This window comes from Suillus subaureus, assembly GCF_016647635.1.
Source record: "Suillus subaureus strain MN1 chromosome Unknown BJ212scaffold_35, whole genome shotgun sequence".
Lineage (NCBI taxonomy): Eukaryota > Fungi > Basidiomycota > Agaricomycetes > Boletales > Suillaceae > Suillus > Suillus subaureus.
In genome coordinates, this window is record NW_024538591.1 from 346,267 (window position 1) to 363,689 (window position 17,423).

Below are 17,423 nucleotides of genomic sequence, written 5' to 3' on the forward strand. Positions count from 1 at the left end.
CATACTTGCGAATACTTGAAGTACTGTGCTTGTTCTTGTGAGAGATGCAGCAGTATGATGACTGTGGTCATCATTGTCGTTGTCAGGAGAAATGAAGTGTTCAAGTTCAAGACGAGTGCACTGTGAGATACCTAACATAGACAATGAGGCAGAAAGGACAGTTAAGAGGTTGCAGAATTCTCATTGTTGCTGCATAAGTGTGCTGCAGCGATGGTTGTTGATAAGGCAGAGTAAGCTTGGCTTCGGCAACCCAAATGGGGTCTCGCTGGTCAGCTATGTTGTTTTGCTTAAGGCATGGTGGGACTTGACACACCTTGAACTTGACATCATAAGAATTGAGCACACCTATACTGTATCATTTCGACCTTAGGTTCGTGGGAAAATCTCCGCAACCTTATGTAATCATTTGTAGCATGTTCATTGACCATTGTGACATGTGATGAACCTAATTTAGGTTTGTCGATTGTGTCAAATGTCTGCTCTGGCAGCAATGCCTCTGTGACATGGATAATCTTGGATTCACACTACTTCTGTGTTGGCTTGAAGGCTGCTCTTTTGACAGCCAATAGTTAGCCACATTCCAGTTTGTTCTAGGTAAGTGTCCCACAGTTTGTGTCTTAGATGTCACCCATCATGTTTCCTCACTGCAACCTCGCTTTGGATGTGCCCACAAGTCTACAGGTCATTTATATTTCTACAAGCATCATTTCAGAGGAACAGAAAGATTGGCTCCTCAAACCACCCCCTCGCTTTGCCTGTTTTATTCCACTCCCAAGCCTGCCTGCCTGGGCTCTTGTTGACTCTACAACTCTTCCATGCATTCAACCTGTCATTTGAGAGTCTGACAAGTCTTGAAGCCTGTCACATGCTTTGAGACTTGCCACAAACTGCTCCAGACATGTGGGAGTGCATCCAACTACACCATCAGCCTGCCATATCAGGAAAACATCAAGTTCCTTTTTGGTCCTTAGCTTACTTAAAGTTACTTAAAAATAGTCTTAAGGCAGGTAAGGAGAATAAGGAACTAGTGAGTTCCTTAGTGAAATGTATTCTAAGGAGCAAAGTCTTTACAAGGTGGTTAAGGCATCAAAGGTAGATGTATTTGTGAAAGTAAAATAAGGTGCTGTGGGAAACACAACAAGAAGAGAACTGGAAAGTAGACTTCTAATGTTGGGCTAAATGTGCTATGCCTAGCTGCTATTCAACCCTAAAGGGTTTCTGGACTAAGCTCAGTGCTCAGAGAGGATAGGAAATCATGCTATAAACTCTCAGTCTCAGACTGGTACTGGTAGGTGGTGAAAACTATGATGATTACATAAGCACCAAAAGTGCGAACATAACACTAAGCAATATCTGCCTATACAAGCCCACAGAATATGAAATCCCTACAGCACCTGCTGAGTGCCCAAAAAAATATACATGTTATTTATGTTAGCATTTTCTTGAATAAGCACTGATAGATGCCTGACAAACAACAACTCACTTGACATCCACTCATCAACCACAGAAATCTACAAAATCTAAGAAAAAAACATCATTGTAAGTTTTAATTGATAATTGTTGCATCAATTGTTGCTTACCAGGTGCTAGTGAACCACATGGCTCCAAGATCTCACATGCAAGTGCAACAGAAGATGTGCAAGTGGGGAGATGTGACTGTCTGGGCAGAGGCTGCAATCAGAGCTGAGGTGTTGGCAGAAGAAGCAGAGGCAAGAGCAGATGAAAGGATGGTGAGAGCAGACAAAACAAAGGTGAGAGAAGATGAAACAAAGGTGACAGTGGGAGCAGGATTACTGGGCTTCTTGAAGAGGGCAAAGAGCCACTTTTGCAGGAATTGAAACAGAGCATGTGGCTCAAGCCTTGAGTGACTGTAGACCATGGTGAGTACAAGTATATCTCAAATGTGATGAGAACTTACCAATCATTTTTGCAGGAATTGAAACAGAGCACATGGCTTGAGCATAGAGTGACTGTTGACCCTGGTGAGTACAAGGATATATCAAATTTGACAAGAACTTACCAAACTTTCCAATAGTCTTGTCTTGTTGACTCAAAATTAGTACTGTCAGTTTGGTACAAGTGTATAATACAAACCTTGAGATCCATATCATCTGTGCCAAAGAGTGCCTTGAAGAATGACTCTATGAAGACAGAGTTCTGCCAGATCTCCATAGCTGCCATCATCAGGCATTTGACCTGAGTATGACAAAGATTTAGCTAGCTTTATCTTATATACAATATTGAAAATATATATCACAATTGCAGATCACATGATAAAGCCATGGATAGGTAGACTACATTGGTGGGATCTCCCAATGCTATAATATTGGCAGACCTATAGTGCCAAGTTACAATCTACTAAGCACATTGATATGTTATTATCAAATTAATCTACTCTTACATAGGCAGCTTCCAGTGGCAGGATCTGCAATTGCTGACAATGTGTCAGCACATGATACTAGATTATTGTACAGTAGCAAGGTGCTGACTATCTACCCAATATGTCTGGCTTTACATAGGCAGCTTCTTATGGCAAGATGTGTAATCACTAACAATGTGCTATGGTATGATATCCAGTTGTCATACTATAGCAAGTTGGTAAAAGCCAGCTATTGTTATATAGGCAGCTTCCAGTGGCAGGATCTGTAATTGCTGACAGTGTGCCAGTGTATGATACTAGATTATTGTACAGTAGCAAGGTGCTGATTATCTACCCAATATGTCTGGCTTTACATAGGCAGCTTCCTATGGCAAGATGTGTAATCACTAACAATGTGCCAGGGTATGATATCCAGTTGTCATACTATAGGGATGTACAATCATTAACTGCAAATCCAGCTCTTACACTGAATTATCAAACAAATCAAAATGCTCTCCATCAACTGAGCATATCTGCTGTTATAGTAGAAGCTTATGATGGCAGGATATATAATTATTGACTGCAAGTCAAGTTCTGGCACTGAGTTATCAAGTTGCATCAAAATGCTCTCTATCAGCCAAGCATATCTGCTGTTACAGGGACAGCTTCTGATGGTAAGATGTACAATCACTGCCTGAAAGTCAAGCTCTGGCACTACACTATCAAGATGCTCTCCTTCAACCAAGCATATCATGTTACAGATATGTTGTCAAACATACCTCCACTTACAAGAAGTTGTCAGGCCAAAGCAAGTTGCTGATTTTTCACTAACTGCATCTATCTGTATATAGGCAGCTTTTGATTATGAGGTCTACCATTACTGACAGTAAGTAAAGGTACTACAATGAGTTATCCCATCAAAGCATGTTGATGATATTTCGCCACACATATAGCCCTATATACATATGTAGAAGGATTTCACATAGCATCATCTTTACACACACAGCAACATTCTGCATTCATCAATTGAATAATTAAAGTTCACAGGCTGTACAGAACAATATATTATATCTATGAGACAATAAATCAATCCATACTAGCATTAGCTTGCTCTCAAAGGGCAGCGCATTTCTCTTGAATCTTCAAGAGTGCGCTGTTTTTGCTGACACTGCATTGTGATGACAAAGAATTAGGAAAAACATGACTGTACAAGGTGTTAGATTGGAGTTTGAGTTTTATAAGATGTATGATGAACTGAGTCCACCACATCATCAGGTCACCTACTTCCTCACTCTCTTCAGAATCTTCTAAGAGATCAAGAATGCTGTGATAGAAATTTTCGGAATTCATCACAGTGTCAGTATGTGAGAATACAGATGACGAACTCAACAAAAACTGAACCTTAACAAATAGTCAGGAGAGGTATAGAGTATACAATCTGCTGTGTACCTGCATGGCAATATAGGCTAAAGATCCTTTAGTTATGGACTTCATACTGTGGAGGTATGTGTTGCTGGAGCGCATTGCCTTGGGCTCCTTATCAACCAAGCTTGGAGATGTGAAGACATGTTTGAAACCCTACAAAAGGGACACCATTATGAGTAAGGCATTGCCAGTAGAATGAACTTACACAAATGAGAATCTTGCTCCTCAACAAACCCTTCCATGGATCTTCGGGATCATAAACACAGCCTGCATATAAGAACATAGGCCATTGGTCACCATGAACTGCAGTTTCACCAGTCTTGAGACTTTCCTTGGTTCTGGGTAGTGTTACAACATTTCAATTATTTCACAATGAAAAGACTTACTATGCATCCGACCAATCAAGACCTGTGGGGCAAAGCAATGTGCCAGTAACTTCATGATTAAATCCCTGGTCAGACTTAATGTTTCAGGCAAGAGGGGGAATGACTGCTTGTCCTCTGGGAACAAGCCATTCAAGGACAGCAGATTTCAGGGTTTTAGTATTGTTGCCTCGTGCACCAGAGGCCCCTTTACCCAGCTGTTACACGGTGAGTGTGATGTCCTTCCATTACTGAAAGCTTACCAATTCTCCTACATGAATAAGATCTTCTTCCTCTCCATTTGTCAGATGATCCAAGAGACCAGGATAAGAATCAATGAGTGCCATAAATACCATGTGTTCCCATTGAACACTAATTGACAGTACTGTAAGTGCTAGCGGCATCTGAGCATTAGAATTGCACTTACTCCAATGGGTAGTCCTCTATGGGAGAGTCTGGTGATTCTTCAAGTCGGAGTACACCCACTGTTAGAAGGGCAGGGTAGTTGCACAATGTGAAGACCATTCAACCAAAATGTCAACCATGGAGAACAAGGGGATTTGATGAACTCCTGATGAGGACAAGTCAGGGCAGTCCATCACCATCTGAAAGAGCACTTATGCCTTTTTATGTGGACCCATATGAAGCACTGAGCCACTACACTTGTGTGAAGTATCACCAGAGGGGTGGTTCTCATTGCTACTCATACTTGAAGGAGAGCTATGAGTTGAGTAGCAAAATGTGACACTTTATATATCCCAACATTAATAGCACATGATGAATAGCAGGTGTGCCATCCGAGCACCATCAATATTGTAACCAAAACAGCCTCGCCATCTGAGTGCCATTGATGTCATAACAACATAAAACCTGTCACATAACATAAGTATTGTAATGATAAAAAAAACTTCAATTGAATTCTAGTCTGATCGAGCACATAGATATCATAAGAGATGTCAAAAATTGTTGTCCTGAATGGACAATTGAAGCTGTGGCACATTGAGGAGTAGTTAATGACTTGCCAGATGAATGCAGAAAATAGAATTATGTACCTTTGATGTACAAGCAGAGACCAGAAATGAGTGCCTCATCCCCCAGCTTCTTGGCCTAGAATAGCAAAAGTGAAGGCTGAGAGCGGGGAGAGTATCAGGATAGTGGGATGCACTTACTACAACTTAAAAACAGTAGCATAATGGAATATGTGCTTGGCACTGGCATGCTGCTGCATTTGGCTCAAGTAAATATTGTAACATGAAATATACACTAATTATACAGTTACATTGAAACTTAATGCATACTATGGAGCAATGACCCAAATTGTATAGTGAATAGCAATATTAAAAACTCAGCCAAAAATCAATGTCAGCACCTGATGAAATTCATGCTCCTGAGAGTAGCATTCAACTCAATTGTACTACAGCAATGTCAAAATACACTCTACAGTACGTATGATACAAATCTTAAGACATATCTACAGTGGCTCAAAAAAGTGTCTCAATGTTTGTGACTTTTCATGTAGTTTCTTTATCATGAGCCAGGGTGTGAGAATATGACTAAGCCATAGGGAGGTGTGGGAAAGCTCTGCCTCTAAGCTTTAGGTTTGATCCCTATAGCGTGGAAATATTATGTCATCAAGTGAAGATATGGTTAATTTAATTTGGTGACTCATTGAGACACTTTTTTGACTTTCAGTTTGACCAACACAATTTCTATAATTCTAGTACTTGGTATTTCCTCCTGTTGCTCTAATTACTTCTACCACTCTTCTATGCATACTATCTATCAATTTGAGGCATTACTCATCAACAGTCTTGCCCCACTCTGCTATAACTCTCTCCCACAGCTGAAATAGCCCCTATCTAGAATCTTGATAGACTGCAAGTGTTACAGTGCCCCACTCTTTTTCTCATTATCACTGTGGACTCCTATATGGCTGTACTTCTAATGCTTCCTTTTCACTGTGCTGTTTCCTCATGGTCTCTCTTATCTCTGACTCATACCTTGTTTTCCCATGAACCTTCCATTTCCAGTACTAGTTACCCTTTGCCCAGCTTGGTCTGTGCATGATTCCTTTATGTATATAAACACTAGTTACCACTTGTATTTTCTCTAACTTGAATCTACTCGGTTCTCTTTCATACTTAAACTCTAGCTCCTTGGGAAGGAGGCTGGCCATTGTCCCATTTGAACTCTAGATCCTGCAGGAGTCTAGACGATCACTCCTGAGGGAGGCACTTGACTTGATAAGGCTTAGTCCTTGATCAACCTTGATCCTTGATTCCTTTATTGGAATGATGCTCTATCCGAGTTCATAACAAAAGATTCAAGTTACCTTTGAAACCCTCCATCTGTAGGGCTTTACCTTTTGAACTCACGAAACTGATTGATTGCCAAAGTGGCACCCTCCAAGAAAAGCAAGAAGGCTTTCTCTGAACAATCCAGGATCCCATACAGTCTCTATCCACCCAACTCTCCTAGATGAACCTCTTCGTCACGAGGATCCTTTGACACTCCCCACACTCCTGTTCTCCCTACTCTTGCTGTTCCAGGCCCCTCTTCCATTTCACACCACACTATCATTTCTCATTTTGAAACAAGTGCACCAGCACCTGTAGAAGACAGAGACAAAGAAATCCCTGATGCTCCACCCACTGAACCAGTAGCACCACCCAGATTCCCTACCCCTGAACCAGACATAGACACAGACTCTGACACTGACGACGACATGCCTAAACCAATTGAAAGAAAGATCTGCACCCCACCAGACTTTGATGGAAACTGAGATGGAACCTCTAGGTTCCTTTGTCTCGTCACACTTTATCTAGATACAAACAACGAAATCTATGATACCAACACTAGAAAGATTGCCTTTGCCCTTTCATTCATGAAGGAAGGCACAGCTGCAGCATGGATGGAAGATTTCATCGAACATGCCCAGCAACTTGACCCCACATCCACCCATGGAGAAAAGAACAGATATGGAACTTGGGATGAATTTGTTTCCCAGTTTGAAGAAACCTTTAACCTGATTGACTCAGCTGGTACTGCGCTTCACAAGCTCCATGCCCTTAAACAAGGCAATGACTTAAGCAAGTACATAGCCACTTTCTGACAGCTCTGTAACTGAGCTGAGATCTATAGCTTCAATGCTCAGAAAGATTACTTCCTCCAAGGCCTTAAACAGCCACTCATCACAAAACTCTGCAATTCTGGAGAGATCCCTGACACCCTTGACGGAATAGTCAAGAAGGTGATATCCATTGAGAACTCCTATCAGCTTCTCCTTGCCCACCAACCCCAGAACAACAAGAACACACAATTCAACGATCGCTGATCCACCCCATGCTTCACCCCTAGAAACAACGATCCTAATGCAATGGACATTGATTGCCTCTCTGAGAATGACAAAAGGGAGTATATGAAGCAAGGAAAATGCTTTTCCTGTGGAAAGGTTGGTCACAGATCTAACAATCAAGAATTCCACCCCCGAAACAGAGATGCCAGAAAGAATAACTATAAAAGAAAGCAGACAGTAAGGCATACAGTGCCTAAAGAAGAAGATACCAGCAAGATCGAAGATCTCGATGACAATGAAGATCTCAACACCTGAAGAATGGATTTTTGAACCAGGAACCTACCGCAATGTTAGCCACTCCTTGTATCGATGTATGTATCACACACAATGTAGGAAAAACTAAAGAATTAAGGGTCCCAGTGACTGTCTTTTCCTCCGTACATCCTGATAAATCATTGCAAACCACCACTGTTGTCAACTGTGGCACAGCTGCCACATTCATCCATTGGATGTTTGTAAGAAAACATAGAATCAAGACACATCATTTTGAAACTCCTTTCCCTATCTGAACTGCTGATGGAAAGATCTCCAAGGACCCCATCACCCACTATTGTCATCTCGCAATCAAGATTGATGATTGACTCATGATCAGAAAATTCAATGTCATGAATATGAGCGACAATGATATGATCCTCCTTGGGAAGCCTTGGCTTTCCGCTATGAACCCTGATATTGACTGGGCTAAAGATACCCTTCAACTTCCTGCTACCCCTAGATCACTTTGACTTGAAGAAGTATTTAAGAAGAAATGGGGCTTCACCCCTGCACCTCGCAGAAAAGTCACAATCAAAGAAGAAGAAGACCTGGAGCAATTTAAGCCCGCCTATGCTCCACTTCCTGTAAATGGGAAAAGAACTCTTGAACGCCGAAAAGAAAAGAAGAAAGAAGAAGAACCACTTCCACCTCTTTGGCCAGATCCTGATGAAGATCCATTACCCCAATATGACACTAAGGACGATGTCTGGGATGACATTCCCACTGAACCAACTTTCCTTCGAAAAGTTGACGACCCTATCACTTATCCCATCAATGACGATGAAGTATTAATCGAATATGCCAAAGATGGCTCCTCTATTACCTTTTTTGAAAACCTCTCCTTTGACACACCTCTCACTCGTGATGGCACTTCTGCCTCTGAGATTCGACAAGCTGCAGCCCTATCCCCTTTAAGAAACTCTTGGATCTATGCACGAAAGACAGAAGAAGACAAGGAATACTTGAAAACTAGCAATAAAGCTCAAGAATTCACTCTGAAGGGTGCCCAAGAAAAGAAGAAGAAAACTTTTGAGGAACTCGTCCCTGATTATCTCCACAACTTTGCTGATGTTTTCGCCAAAGACAGCTTAAACAAACTTCCCCCATCTCAACCAGGTGTTGATCATAGAATCAAAACCAAACCTGGATATATTCTGAAATCCACAAAAACCTATCCCTTATCTCCAAAAGAAACCAACGCTGTGAAAGCCTTTCTTGATGAACACATCACTAAAGATTTTATCCAACCTTCGAAATCTCCACAAGCCAGTGGATTCTTCTTTGTAGGAAAAAAAGATGGATCTCTACAACCCTGTCAAGACTATTGCTACATCAATGAATGAACGATAAAGAATGCTTATCCCCTTCCTCTGATTCCCCCTCTCATCGCCAAACTCAGGGATGCCAAGTATTTCACTAAGATGGACGTCCAATCTGGATACAATAATATCCTGATCCACCCTGATGATCACTGGAAAGCAGCATTCACCACCTCCTTCGGACTCTTTGAACTGAAAGTCATGTTCTTTGGCTTATGCAACTCCCCAGCAACATTCCAAGCCTATATGAATCAGACCTTCCAGAAAGAGATCGCTGAAGGCTGGATGATCATTTATATGGACGACATCCTCATTTTCTCAAAGACCCTAGAAGAACATCAGAAGCGAACACGCCATATCCTCAATATCATCCAAAAAGAAACCCTTTTCCTGAAACCCAAAAAATGCACCTTTGACACTCAGGAAGTTAACTATCTTGGAATGATCATTCACCCTGGACAGGTGGCAATGGATCCAGCCAAACTATCTGGTATCAGCCAATGGACAACTCCAACTTCAGTAAAAGAAGTCTGTTCATTCCTTGGGTTTTGCAACTTCTACCGACATTTCATCTCCCACTACTCCAACCTCACACGACCTTTGATAGATTTAACAAAGAAAGATGCTGTCTTCACTTGGTCACAATCATGCACTGACTCCTTTGAGAAACTGAAGCAATGTTTCTTATCAGAACCTGTCCTCTGTAACCCTGATGCCTCTCAACAATTTGCCCTTGCAACTGATGCTTCACTTGTCGCCACTGGAGCAGTTCTCATTCAGACTGATGAGAATGGTGCATATCATCCATGCGGCTATCTCTCCCAATCCTTTAACCCTGCTGAACAAAACTACCAGATCTATGATCGTGAACTCCTCACTATCATCCGTGCTTTGAAAGCATGGCACCATTACCTTGAAGGGAATCCTCACCCTGTCATCATATTCACCGATCACAAAAATCTCCTCTACTTCTGCTCTGCACAGAACCTCACTCGCCAATAAGCATGTTGGCAGTTAACCTTGAATGAATTTGATCTTGAACTTCACCATGTCCCAGGAAACAAACTCACTGCTCCTGATGCTCTCTCATGTCACCCTGATCACTCTTCCAACCCCTTGGATAATTCTGACATCACACTTCTCCCTGATACCATGTTTTCCCATCTTATTGACAATGACCTTGCCAACGCCCTGAAAACCACAGATCCTCTCTCTGACCCTGTTATCCTGGCTGCGCAACAAGCCCTTGATGGGCTTAACGCACCACCCATGAAATCCACTCTCTCCGACTGGAAGTTCGATGATGGCACTTTATTTTACAAAAATCGTGCTTATGTTCCCATTCATCTCCATCACTGCATTCTACACCTTCACCATGATCACCCCACTGCTGGTCACCCAGGACACTTTAAGACTGAAGAATTAGTCAAATGTGACTACTGGTGGCCTGGAATGGGTACATTTATCAGGAAATACATCAAGGGTTGCACCCTATGTCAGCAAATGAAATCTGACACTCATTCTTCTTTGCCACCCTTGAACCCTATTCCTTCCTCTGCACTTCACCCCTTCTCGCAGATCTCCGTTGATCTAATCACTGACCTGCCTGAATCAGGTGGTTTTGATTTGGTTATGGTCGTGGTAGACCATGGCCTTATGAAGGGGGTAATTCTCTCACCATGCAAGAAAACCATCACGTCAGAAGGAGTTGCTCAACTCTTTTTCAAGAAAGTCTTTCTCAGATTTGGACTTTATGACAAGATCATTTCTGACAAAGGACCCCAATTTGCCTCTAAATTCGCCAAAGAACTTGGAAGACTCCTCGACTATGAAGTCGCACTTTCCACCGCCTACCACCTGCAAACTGATGGACAGACTGAATGTCTAAATCAGGAACTCAAAACCTACCTCCGCATTTACTGCCGCTCCACTCCTCTTGATTGGGTAAAACATCCACCCATGGCTGAATTTGTCCACAACCACTGAAAGCATGATGCCCGCAATGTCTCCCCTTTCCACCTCATGATGGGTTATGAACCCCAAGGAATCCCCTATATTCTCCCAAACTCTGCCGTCCCTGCAGCAGAAGATCAAGTCAAATACCTTCAGAAGATCCGAGAAGAAGCCATCTCTTGTCACAATCTTGCCATGCAATGCATGTCTGATCGGACCTTTGGAAAGAAGTTTGAACCCTGGAAGATTGGTGAGAAAGTTTGGTTATCAGCAAAGAACCTTATCACTGGACTACCTTCAAAGAAGCTTGCCCCTAAATGCTACGGCCCTTTCACAGTAGAAGCCATTCTCTCCCCTATCACATTCAAGATCCGACTCCCTGCCTCCTGGAAATCACACCCTGTCTTTCACGCCTCTGAGTTATCCTCCTATCGGGAAACAGAAGTCCATGGCCCAAACCACACTGAACCCCCTCCTGACATCATCAATGGACAAGAAGAATATGAAATAGAAGCCGTTCTTGCCCATAAGGGAAACGTAAAAGGAAAACAACGCTTCCTCATATCATGGAAGGGTTACCCTTCTTTGGATAACTCCTGGCTCCCTGAAAAGGAACTAGACAACACCCAGGAGATCCTCAAAACCTATAAAGACCACCTTCAACTCTCTCAACTCTTTACCTAGAAACCTGATCCCAGAATATGCCTTCTTCACGATCTTCGAACTCTTCTCTTGAACTCCATCGCTCTCAGCTTGAACTTCACCACAAGTGAGCTCTTGTTGAATTGACCCTTTCTTCTCTTCCTTGCATTTTACCTTTAGACCATTTCTTTTCTGAAGATATTGATTTTCTTTCTTTGATGACCATCCATTGCAGTGCAGACCTGGCATCTAGCTATGCCCATACCATCACAGCCCCCACCAAAGAAACCACCAAATGTTCCATCATTTATCACATGACCAAGATCAAAGCACTTGCCGCAGACAGACTTATAGAAAAAGGGTTTGAGCAAGCTCTCACCCCAGATATGGTCAAACTGGAACACTCCATTTCCACTGAACCCCTTCGTTTCCCTACCCAAGAAGTCCCTAGATCCCCATCAGAATCTTCTGATGATGACACCCCTGTCCACGCTCCTTCTCAGCTCGCAGTTCACTCTGCAGGAAACCCACACCACGCTTGTGGTAAGAAAAGAAACACTGTTGCCTTTGGAATAGGCCTCTCTCATCCCATGACACCATCCCCTGCTCCACCCATCATCGTTGATGAAGACAAACCTGCCTCCTCCTCCGACTCTCATGCCCCATCTGAAGAAACTTTTTGATGTGATAGGAATGGTGTAGACTATTATGACATCATCTGCCGATACTGCCAGCAGGAAGGACACCATCAAATCCATTGCCCTCACTACTTCTGCTGAGAATGCCACCACCATGCTCCCAAGCATCTTACCACTTACTGTCCTATCCTTTGAGGACACCATATCATTAATGCCAAACCTGGCTCATGGGCCTTCCATCATCAGCTTAAGATCTACAAAGACCGAAAAGATCTTGAACAAGAGGAGCATGAGAAGCAGTTTGCAAAGGACGCTGACTTCGATCCCAACAACTATCAGAATCTTAGTGACTAAAGTCGGTGACTTTAGACATTGACAGGGGGGTAATGTTACAGTGCCCCACTCTTTTTCTCATTATCACTGCAGACTCCTATATGGCTGTACTTCTAACACTTCCTTTTCACTGTGCTGTTTCCTCATGGTCTCTCTTATCTCTAACTCATACCTTGTTTTCCCATGAACCTTCCATTTCCAGTACTTATTACCCTTTGCCCAGCTTGGTCTGTGCATGATTCCTTTATGTATATAAACACTAGTACCACTTGTATTTTCTCTAACTTGAATCTACTCGGTTCTCTTTCATACTTAAACTCTAGCTCCTTGGGAAGGAGGCTGGCCATTGTCCCATTTGAACTCTAGATCCTGCAGGAGTCTAGACGATCACTCCTGAGGGAGGCACTTGACTTGATAAGGCTTAGTCCTTGATCGACCTTGATCCTTGATTCCTTTATTGGAACGACACTCTATCTGAGTTCATAACAGCAAGTGATATCTTGAGTAATTACCAGGGCTGTTCAACAGGGTTGAGGTTTGAGGACAAGACTTGCCATGATAGAACACTGATACCATAGGTTTCAAACCATTTTATGGTCAACTTGAAGTATGCTTAGGGTTATTGTCTTGTTAGAAGGTAATGTTTTCTTCATTAATTCTTGATTCTTGCATGCTTCTGAGCAGATACTTCTCCAAAATTGATGTGCTACTCTGTATTCATCCTCCCCCCCACCTCACAGAGAATTCCTACTCCATTCCACCTCATGCAACACCATACCATCAAGTTTCCTACTCCATACTTTAGTGTTTTCTTGACTTTTCTGTCTTCTAGTAGTTCTTCTGCCTTGCATCACATATATTCCTAGCCATCTGACCCAATCCTATTGATTTTTGTCCCATCTGACCAGGTAGCTCTATTTCTGGTCCTCAACAGTCCAATATTAAGGCTTTAATGCAAAGGCTAGTCTCTTCCCTTTATAGGCTGAAGACAGGAAAGGCTTTTTCTGCCTGTTTACAGCTTTAAGATTGGCTGCTTTAGGAGTATTGCTGACTATTTGAGTGGAGAGAGTAGTGTAGATGATGTAATAAATGAATTTGGTGGCTTGAGTAGCATTGGCAGCCTGCCTAGTTGGAATATTCTGAACAAGAGATTTTTTGTTATATGGTATATGCTTGAAAGGACAAACTATTTTGATATTTGTCTTACCTGGAATGACTTTTTTATGATCCTAATGATAGTAACCCTTCTCAGACCAGTTTTAGTAGTGATCTTCCTAGTATACTGATTAGAAGAGCTGAGAATAATAATAGGGGCTATTTTAGCTGTGAGAGAGAGTTATAGCAGAGTGGGGCAAGACTGTTGATGAGTAATGCCTCAAATTGATAGATAGTATGCATAGAAGAGTGGTAGAAGTAATTAGAGCAACAGGAGGAAATGCCAAGTACTAGAATTATAGAAATTGTGTTGGTCAAACTGAAAGTCAAAAAAGTGTCTCAATGAGTCACCAAATTAAATTAACCATATCTTCACTTGATGACATAATATTTCCACGCTATAGGGATCAAACCTAAAGCTTAGAGGCAGAGCTTTCCCACACCTCCCTATGGCTTAGTCATATTCTCACACCCTGGCTCATGATAAAGAAACTACATGAAAAGTCACAAACATTGAGACACTTTTTTGAGCCACTGTATGTAGAAACTTCAGAGATGATGAAAGTTTGAAAGAAAGTGTGTCAATGAAGGATGGGCCTTATTTATAGTGAATGCTTATATTCAAACTCAGCTGGTACATGCAATTACTAAGTGGGTATTGCTGGCTGAGTCTGAATGCATAGTCATTCAGTATATCAACTGTGGCTTCCTCTAGCAGTATCCTTTTGATCTTTATTTTGCATTTCAAATACTACATACTAGTTACTTGTAAGTAGTAAGTTAGGGGTTCAAGTGAGCACAACATGTTACTGTAAATAGGTGGTCTAGACTCTGGTGGATCATATGATTCAAACAGGACATGTTGTAATAATGACTCTGAGGACTCTTCGTCATGTACTAGACATCAATCCACACTGTGACAATGGTATGAGATCCCAGGCCAGCTGTATGTGGTGTCAGATAGCCTGAAAACTATCTCATCATTCCTTCCAACTGCACATATTCTCTCCATCCGAGAATATCCTTGTATCTCAGATGAAGAGTGTGAAGCAGTTGAATGTGCATGCCCCAAACTTCCCAACCCAGGGTGGGTGCGAATCACACAAGGCAAGTACAAAGGTGACATAGACTATGCCTACGATTCCAAGCAGTCAAACAATTTTGTTGCAGTCTTGATCCCCCCACAGGACTTCCCCTATCCTGTGCTTGAGAAGTCTGCTGCGTTGTTCAACCAATCTTGACTTCCAACCAACAAGACAGTATCTGACATTCTTCATGATGGGGAAGTCATCGGATGCTTGTACAAAGGAGAACAATATTACATGGGGCTATTGCTCAAAAGATTTTGGCAGGATGGCCTAGAGATTGTTGTCACCCCTCATCCCGACTACATTCGGCTGCACCTGCAATCTGGATGGAACACACACTTTGTCAAGGCCACTGAATTGGCATTCTCTATGCAATTTCTATGCATTGGTGATGAGGCCAGGGTCATCACTGGAGAGGTTTGTTTAGAAATTGGAAAAGTAGTATTGACAAACCATGCATTTGGTAGCATGTGCTTGGAACTCATTTTCGAAGGACACTGAAAACAAATAGATTTTCGACTCCAGGATGTAGAGTGCATGTTTTGGCTTGGTGACTTGGTTTGAGTTATAGTGAGTGTATACTTAGGTTTGGAAGGTCACATCATTCAAATGTGCAATGATGTATTTCATCTTTGTCAAGAGTTGACCAAGGAAGAGGTATGTACGAACATACAATGTTTCAATCAATCCTATCTAATGCTTCAAATAGGTCAAAGTTTCCAAGTATTACTTGGATTGTCATCCTCTGATGCATGCACTGCAATCACAGCTGCCAACACAGCAACTCTGTGAGCCTCCCCCTGACACCGAATCCCTTGAAATTGGAGATTATGTAAAGGTGCTTGAGGGATATTATAAGGATAAATGTGGCACCATCAGCTAGTTTTCTCCAGGAACCTCAGTTCTGTATTTATGGGTGGATGACACTCCAATGTGTGCTTCAGCACTGGTGATGATTGAAGTTCCTTTGGCATGGGTTCAGTGGATGTACCTCACCCCAACAATAAAATACACAAAGGACAAGGGATATGATGTCAGGCCTGGAGACTTTGTGAAAGTCATTCATGGGCCAGAACATCAGATGACAGGGGTCATTCACAGCATTGACTTTCCAACAGCTTGCCTGACCCTCCTATCTCAGACTGACAAATCACTTGTAAGTGCAGAACAACTTGATTGGAACCCCTCTAACTGGTAACAGATCAACATTCCCATAAGGTTCATGGTGAAGATGCACAACGCAAGTTTGGATACTTTTAAGAACATCATTGGTAAAGAAGTGTTCATCATCAGAGGTAAGCAGAAGGGCTACTAAGCTATGCTATACTATGTCAGGAGTGAGACCTGCACAGTTGCTGTTCATAGGCAGAAATGAATAGTACTCAAACACCCTGATGTTGCCACTAGGTGAGCTGCACCACATATTTTTGCAGTGATCTAATTGCTCACTGGCTAAGTTATGGAATGTGAAATATGGTGAAAATTGTACTTGAAGCCACCACCTCGAAGCATCACTCCCCCACCTGAGAAAATAATAGCTTCCTCCAGCTCCATTGCATGTCCCAACATGCAGTCTTCCAGCATTCTGAGCACCTGGACTGCCAACCCCCAGGATATCGCTGGGGCAGTAAACCATTTATTGGCTGTCAATTCAACCACTTCATCTGAGTTGACATCTGACCCTTGGACTGTCAATCCAGAGGACACCGAGACTGGACAGGAGAATATTCAAGATAATGGTGAGTCCTCAATAAAGGCATCATAACATTTAACTAATTTTATCATAGGCCCACTACCTTGGCTGATGTGGGAGGAATTTTCTTTGACTTTCCTTATGCACCATGTGTTGTTAAAAGTCTCGCTGAACTTCATGGGGGGCAGATTACACAAACAATTTATATCAATGGCATGTCCTGACCCCTGCTGTGGTGTGAATGGGCCCACACCCAAGAATTGCATTGCAGCATTCTGCATGTCCAACAGCGCTGGCACCACAATTCAACATTATCACATTCCTGCCAATGACCTCAGCCCCGCTCCTCCATGTAAAAAGAACCAACAGTGCCTCATTTTGGATGGAGACCATCACAGGGATATCCTAACTATAGCAAAGTGTAACGCCAAAAAAAACACTGTGGAGGTGTATACAGATTTGGCAGGCTCAGCTCCCTTAACCTTGAGTTTCAACCAGATCTGTGTTGTAGAACCTAGTACAGTGGCTCAAAAAACTGTCTGCATGTTTTGACATTTTTCACTATCTATGATATTGTGTGAGAACAAACAAATGCCTCAAGGACATGCTTATACAACATTATAGTATGGCTTCAGGGCTTTCATTTGAGCCCTACACCGTGGGAATCAGTGGAGATATGGTGGAGACATAAGGCTTATAAAATGATGACTCATGTGGACAGTTTTTTGAGTGTATATTAAAACTAGTGTTACTCAAAGTAAATTTTGCTCTGTAAAACAAACTCGGTAAAGCGTGTAAAAAGCTCATTTAAGTCTTCAACAAACTCGGTAAAGCGTGTAAAAAAGC

General features: G+C 42.2%; 3 protein-coding genes across 3 annotated transcripts; 1 reads left to right on the plus strand and 2 right to left on the minus strand.

Annotated features, from left to right (window-relative positions):
* Positions 1 to 1,612: 1,612 nt before the first annotated feature.
* BJ212DRAFT_1302719 (uncharacterized protein) lies at positions 1,613 to 2,181 on the minus strand (the record flags this gene model as incomplete). Its single annotated transcript, XM_041333303.1, has 4 exons — positions 1,613 to 1,896; positions 1,919 to 1,979; positions 2,021 to 2,041; positions 2,095 to 2,181. 4 exons carry the CDS (start codon positions 2,179 to 2,181, stop codon positions 1,613 to 1,615), a joined length of 453 nt encoding a protein of 150 aa, XP_041189065.1.
* A 1,291-nt stretch (positions 2,182 to 3,472) lies between these two features.
* BJ212DRAFT_1448863 (uncharacterized protein) lies at positions 3,473 to 4,671 on the minus strand (the record flags this gene model as incomplete). Its single annotated transcript, XM_041338601.1, has 7 exons — positions 3,473 to 3,563; positions 3,615 to 3,760; positions 3,809 to 3,937; positions 3,990 to 4,115; positions 4,275 to 4,364; positions 4,410 to 4,518; positions 4,574 to 4,671. The coding sequence occupies 7 exons, from the start codon at positions 4,669 to 4,671 to the stop codon at positions 3,473 to 3,475; spliced, it is 789 nt and encodes a 262-aa protein (XP_041189066.1).
* Positions 4,672 to 14,666: 9,995 nt separating this feature from the next.
* BJ212DRAFT_1302721 (uncharacterized protein) lies at positions 14,667 to 16,320 on the plus strand (the record flags this gene model as incomplete). The annotated part of the gene is made up of 9 exons (XM_041333304.1): positions 14,667 to 14,742; positions 14,832 to 14,998; positions 15,053 to 15,301; positions 15,410 to 15,434; positions 15,471 to 15,541; positions 15,594 to 15,672; positions 15,829 to 16,040; positions 16,086 to 16,179; positions 16,292 to 16,320. The coding sequence occupies 9 exons, from the start codon at positions 14,667 to 14,669 to the stop codon at positions 16,318 to 16,320; spliced, it is 1,002 nt and encodes a 333-aa protein (XP_041189067.1).
* Positions 16,321 to 17,423: the final 1,103 nt, after the last annotated feature.